Source organism: Paroedura picta, chromosome 1 (genome assembly GCF_049243985.1).
Source record: "Paroedura picta isolate Pp20150507F chromosome 1, Ppicta_v3.0, whole genome shotgun sequence".
Lineage (NCBI taxonomy): Eukaryota > Metazoa > Chordata > Lepidosauria > Squamata > Gekkonidae > Paroedura > Paroedura picta.
The window spans coordinates 69,749,451-69,756,379 of record NC_135369.1 but is presented as its reverse complement, the minus strand read 5'-3'; the positions used below and the strand labels follow the sequence as shown (position 1 = coordinate 69,756,379).

The window sequence follows — 6,929 nt, the reverse complement described above, 5'->3', positions numbered from 1 at the left end:
CTAGCATTGGTGCTCAGTGGTCAGCTTAGAACACTTTCCAGCGGGATCTGTTTCACTTGGAACCCAGGAAGCTGTCTTATTGCCAAATTGCACTGGCAGCAACACCTACTAGATCCTTTAATTGACATTGGCTGGCATGTGCTTTACCACCAAGCCAGACCTGCCTCTTCTTTTAGTCACAGTTCTATAAAGAATACTACTGGGAATTTGCCCGCAAGCACAAATGTTGACTACTATGTGCAATTACTAGAGTTAATCCAACTTCAGAGCCTTCTTTGCCTCCTTATTAAGAAAACAGGAACAATACCTTTTATTTAAAAAAATCTTTATTGGAAAAAAGTTTAAATAAATTACATTTTGCAAGGTCTAATATTTACATACAGTGTGATTCCAGTGACACAAAATCAGCAAATAAAAGAACAGACCAAGACAGAGTTGTACCTGCTCAGTTGGTGGAGTGACACAGATGAGATCAGGGGCTATACAGGTTCAAGAACAACGTGAAAGATGGAGACCCTCATTTTAAAAGTTCAGTGCAGTGCTGCTGGGATACTCTTAGGGCCCAATGCCTTGCCAGCTATTGCTTTTTGCTTCTATGTTTGGAGAAGCATATTTTTACTTGGTCATTCAAACAAACTAAAGGATGAAATAAGCCACATTCAGTGTGACAGATATCAATAAGCACTTATAACTGTTCCATATTTTGAGACATCTGTTGCCAGAAATGGAGTTAATCATGCCTTCAAAATAAGAGGGTTCCTTCTAAAAAGTATTGCTTAACAGTTTTGTTCTACTATACTGAATCCATCATGTGATCAGCTGCATAAGCAACATTTTAAGGATTCACTTGAGGGGACCAATTTAAAAGAAAATTAACAATTATTCTGCTGTGCATGTACAGTCAATTTTTTTGCATGCTAATTCTGCATTGGACATTCAGTAACCATGCAGTAATGCTGTCACTCACAGCAAACTGTTGCCTTGCTATATAGTTATGGAATGCATATGCTAAGGAAATTGGCCACAGGAATGGCACCCCCCATATGTAGCCAATTCATACCATGTGAGATGATTATAAGCTATCACATAAAAGGAAAATAATCACTTGTCTTTTGGGTCCCATTCCTGTAAATAACCTGCCTCCTCACAGTACAGAGTTGAGGAGATTCTGCAAGCTGTTTTGAGTCCACACGTAGTACGAGAATCCAGCCAGACACAATAGCTCAGATTCAGTGGTCCACAACATGATGTACCAGAGTCCTCTCTCCCCACCTCGATCCCCAAAGACAAGGCTTCTTGGTGGGCTGTTGCTTTTCAAAAAGTAGCAGCTATCTTTACAAACAAAAAACAAAAACCTTTCTGCAAACTTCTAAACAATTTAACATCAACATAAAGCAGAGATGGTTTCCCACAGTTAAATCATAGAATGGGGGAGGGGGGCACAGGATGGTCAAACCTTCACCTTCAGTTTGCTTGAAGAGTTTCACATTATACATATCCTTCCTGAAATGTAGCTGGGACATCAAGGCACTTCAAACGTTGGGTTTTTCCCAGCAATCAAAATGGTAATGTTTACTTCATCAGATGCAAAGTAGCGGAAAAAGAGTTGACTCAGACTAAGAAAACTGTAGCTCTCCTTCAACACATGGAAGACATTGCTTATAACCCAAGTAGATTGTGAAGGCAGCTCAGTTTTCAGCAAGCTTCAGGAAGCCTCTTAGCAGTAAAAGATAGAGATCAAACTCCCTCTAAAAGTAAAGGGCAAGTATAAAGCTTGTGCAGCTAATAAAAGCCAAGTCTCAATAAATCATATCTATATGTTTTGTATTGGCACTCTTAAGACAAAAACACAGCTAATTTCATCCACAACAAGGCACATGGTGGAATTGCTGGATGTAAGGGTGTATCTATGTTTCAAACTTTTGCTGATTTTAATGGAGCACAGTATAGAATACAGCAAATTTCATTGGCTGTGTTTCTATCTGTCAAATCTGCCTTAGGCAAGGCAAGGAAAATATGACCTTGTTTCCTTGAAAGCTGGTTAAGTTCTTAGAAATTCAGGGCACTTTTAAAATGCCGTGTGTATCAGGTCTACAGAGGAGCATCTAACCAGTATTTCAACTGAACAGGTCATGTGAGCGATCTTCATCTCTAGACACAGAGGCAAGGCTTAATATAGCGGAAGCCACAACTTCAGACTTGCAACATTTCAACTCTGCCTGTTTATGTGACCCAGCTTTGCATGTACTGCAGTAATTATACATAAGAGAAGCCACATTTTGAGACAAACACCGATCCGATCATCTGTTGGTTGTTCCTATAACTGTCTTTCATGCACCATTCAGTCCCTCTCTTTTAGTGCAGCAGAGAGAAACCTCTTGGCCTTCCAGTCATGGAAGACTCACCAGAACACCAGCTTTATGGAGTTTATCTTTACTAAGAGGATGGGCACTTTCAAAAGAAAAGAGGGTACAACTTAGAACTCACAGTGTATTATCTGGCATGGAATCAGAGAAATGCTAAATTATAGGCAGAAAGCCAGATTGGAGTGAAGTTATTTTAAAAAATTGTTTTTACAAAAGGTTAACTTCATTCATGGCTGTCCAGGATCACTCGGGGGAAGAACCAGCCACTGGGGCTCCAAGTGTAACCATAGCCTCTCTGTTGTCCACTGTAATTTGGGCTGCATTTCAGCCCATGCCCAAGATAATACAAGAACAAGATGATAATTTCCTACTTAGAAAAGCATAGCATAGAACCAAACAACTTAATTTCTTGCTAACTTATTTGCATGTACAGTACAAAATTTCTGAATAGAAATGAAGAGAGACCCTTTTTATGGCAGCAAATGTCTTCAAGCTGTCCTCCTGAGGAGTTTTTTTAAAGGAGTGTATGATTGATTGGAGGCATCTTTAAACTGTCCTCCAAATTATACTGTTTTAAATTTGCCACTCCAGGGCTTTCTACACATGATTTCCTCCATTTCATACTGGAATCAGTTGGAGCTCAATATATAGTTGGATGGTAACTCACAACCTCATGCTTAAACAGCTTAGAACAGATGCTGCTAGAAAGCAGCATTGAGGATGGGATTGCCCAGCATTACTACTTAGCTCTGGTAACCTGAAAAACTGTAGGCAGTTCTCAGCTTCTCAAAAGCCACACTAGTCACGGAGTTAATTACTTCCTTGCCAATGCCTTGCTAAGTTATCTAGGGTGGAACATCATTTAAAAAAATAAAAATATGGGAAAATATTTATGCAATCACTAAACATTACAATTCAATCTGATTTAAACTCCCCATTAGAGTTGAGAAGGCAGGAGAAATAAAGTTTTTTAGGAGTACAGCCATCGTACAAAGGACTTTAAAGTAGATCTTAGATCCTTCAGGTGGAAATTAAGAGATTCAGGCTGGTTTTCACTATTCAAACACACTAGAAAATGCAGCTTCACTAAAATTCACAGACACACCAGCATATAAAGTTATTCAAGTATTTCCTCTAGAGCATGGACCGTGAAAGGGCACTTCCAATGCAAAACCAAGTTTGTCATTGTGCATTTCTTCATTTAAAAATTTGTTCTCCACACATCTTCTTGCACAGTTCTTTGTTACTACTCTCCAATGTTCATTTCTGTGTGCTTTCCATGATTATGATGAGAGTTTGACCACTGGTAGTGTCTTTAGTAGAAGGTATACTCCCTCTGTAAATCAGTTCTGAATTTTAAGATTAAAAAAAAACGTACATACTTTCAAGCTCACTAGTAAACTGAGCTGGCATAATTTAACTTTCAGGATATTTTACTCTTCCAGTTCACAGCATCTCTTAAAAGAGAATGGGAATTTCATTGTGTGATAGGGAGTTTGGAATGTGCAGCTAGGGCAATGCCACCGACATTCATCACTTCTGTTCAGTTTTTTTCAGAGCTGAGGGATTAAGGCAGTAACCAGTTATGACATACACTGACCCAAATTAGTCTGATTGTAGTAATAGAGCTTCACTCGTCACCAAGAAAGAAACAAATACTGAATAAAGCCCAAGTGATAATTCTAGGTTTTTCTTCCTGACTTCTCAGAACTCTCAAGGAGGAAGAGGAACCCACACGTTAAACTGTCAGTTCACAGTGGGTAACCAAAGCTGATAAATAATTGCAGATGACATTCAATTCATTGGATTATTTCAGTTGGCATAAAGAAGGTTATGGCAGTAGAAAACGCCAGAGCATGTCATACATTCCTGTTCCCATGCTTATCTGTTCATAATGTGAATAAAATTATCTTCAAAAAACAGTGACTAGACTTGCTTTTCTTCACGTTGCAGCTTTTGAATTATTCACTGTGTTGTACTCATTCATTAGCTGTTCATAAGGTACAGATACCTCTAGTTCATTACTGGTGAAGGTAGACTCATCAGAGGATGGAAATTTCACCAGTTTTTTAGGACTCTCTGGTTCCTCTGCAAGATTGTCATCCATAGAAGATTTTGATGTTTCTTCGTCATCTGAAAGATCCTCCTCCTCTTCTTCATCATCATCATCATCCTCATTTACAAATGTTATATTGGCATTTTCAAAGATCAAGGGTCGATAATCCCTGGAATCCCATGCTTCTCCTTCTTCCTCACTGATCCGGTCTAGTTGATTTACAAATACAGATCCCTCGACTGGGCTATTCCCAACATGCCTGTCAGTCAGATGCCTCATGACATGACAGTTTTGGAGATTCAGAGAAACTTCATCATAGTCAAATAACTTGTTCTTTGTGTACATCACTTTCATATCTGTGCTGCTGTGCTGCAAGGCTGGTATAGACTGCTCCGCTTTTAGGCTTCTGTCATTGTTTGTTTTCAGAGCCTTCTTCCCAATCTGTTTGATGAGATCATTGTAGGTCTCTTCTTTCTTAGAAAGGAAGCTGAAAATGTTCACATCTTTCGTGTTAGACATCTGAAGAGCTTTCTTGGTTGGAGGGTGATTCTCAAAAGACTCCTTTCTTTTTTTCCTTCGTTTCTTGATTGCTTTGTGAACCTCCACAAACATGCTGACTTTCCAATTAACAAAGAGAGAAAGCCAAGCTAGGCCCAGGTATATCCAGAGTTCCACAAAGTATCTGTACAGGGAATGGTAATTGACACTCGGATTCACACCTAAAGGAAAACACAAAGAACAAAAACAATAGAACTTGATTTACATATGAATACACTTAATAAACTTTTTATATAGGCATATTAGCAGAAAGCACAAAGGTTATCCATGTTTAAAGCACATTAAAGACAATTTCTGTTAATGTGGTATTCATGGTGCTCCATCTGTCTGGGTACTTCACAGATATCTATGTAGTAAATAAACTGTTCTTGAATGTTTGAAAGCCAAAGTTGCACAGCATGCATTTTCAGCTATATTTCCTAATTTCAGACTTACAGTCTGACTCAAAGGATAGTTTGTTTGTCAAAGTTATGAAAGATGCTGAAAATGGATTGTAATTTGGTTGTTATACTATGTTTCACTAGCCAGTTAGAATATTAAAAGGTAGGAAATATTTTTAAAATAAATAAGTCACCATTTTAAAGGTATTTAAAGGCCTCCGGGCCTTCAGGCTCGGAATGAACATCGTCAGACTTTCTTCTCCACGCCCCCCCCTTAGTAACAGGGGTTAGGAATGGGGTTTTTCTGCCATGTTGGGAGTATTTTAAAGTCTTTTAATGGGTGTTTTAATGGGAGTTTTTTTAGACATTGTGACCCACCACAAACAGTTTAGGGAGTGGCAGGAAATAAATCTAAATCTAATAATAATAATAATAATAATTTTAAAATGCTTCATTGTGGCACTCTTATCATCCCCCCCGCGCCTTTTCAAGTGTGGTAGGGAGGTGCATGGCAGGGGAGAAGAACCCTTTAGCCTACCGCCCTGCAAGTCCTATCAAGACTGGACTTTCAGAGTATTTTAAAGTCCATCTGGCAGTCACAAAGATGCCATCACATCTGGTTTGGCCCTTAGGCACCTCCTCATCCATCCATCTTTCCTTGCTTCATGTTATGCACCTTTCACAAAACCATAACAGTTTGTTATAGCAGTGCCCTTTTAAATTGCAGCACAAGTTTTGGAAAATATTAAATTAGGAACTGCTGAAAGCTTGCACAATATTGGTAACCAATTAGTTATAATGAATAGAGAGCTATTACTGACCAGCAACAAAGTCTCCAAATCCTATGGTGGTAATAGTGATGAATGAGAAGTACAGCCCCTCAATGTATGTCCAGCCTTCAGTCACCATAAAGACAAAGGGTGGGAGGACTAGATGGACTAGGACTCCCCAGATGATGAAAATGGCTGTGCATGTAATTTGTGCTTTTCTCTGCAAAGAAGGAAAAGGGAAGGGGGAAGGAAAGGTCAGTCAGGCTTGTATCCTTTAGTCACAAAACTATAGCTAAAGTACTGACAAAAAATTAACATTGTAGCCTAACAGAAGGAAGTAAATGTGCAAACACACTTCAGGCTTTCAAGCCATTTCTAGATATTTTATGCATTTAAGGCTGAAGAATTTCTGTGTGCTTTTTTTTTGGAGGGGGCAAAATGCTTTGCCTAACATTTGATCACTATGATCTATGGCTATTGTATTTTATAATTAATACAAATACAAGTGGTTCTTACACATTATACAGAAAACTATTACAACTAACATTGTGATCCTGTATCACAAAATTTAAAAGTATCATTTGGCTGCTTCTGTATATAAGAATTACTTTTAGCCTATGTGCCTGAAATCAGGCAACGGAAATGAGACTCTGATTGAGGTTCCATTCCATATAAACAAAATTCACTGTAACCCATGGAAGATTATGCTTCAAAGTGCCAAAACCTGCTCTTTTTGGTATTTTACTGAAACAGGGCAAATAAATAATGAACATACAAAATAATTCAGTCTTAATTATGG

At 38.5% G+C, this 6,929-nt stretch overlaps 1 protein-coding gene across 1 annotated transcript in view; it reads right to left on the bottom strand.

The window, feature by feature from the left end:
- Positions 1–308: 308 nt before the first annotated feature.
- KCNK5 (potassium two pore domain channel subfamily K member 5) overlaps positions 309–6,929 on the bottom strand; it is a 52,251-nt gene continuing 45,630 nt past the window's right edge. Inside the window, exons 5-6 of the mRNA XM_077341999.1 lie at positions 6,182–6,350; positions 309–5,141 (exon numbers count right to left, since the gene is read on the bottom strand). Of these exons, the coding sequence (XP_077198114.1) occupies positions 4,309–5,141; positions 6,182–6,350 (1,002 nt within the window). The 3' untranslated portion in view covers positions 309–4,308. The remainder of the gene's footprint in view (positions 5,142–6,181; positions 6,351–6,929) is intronic.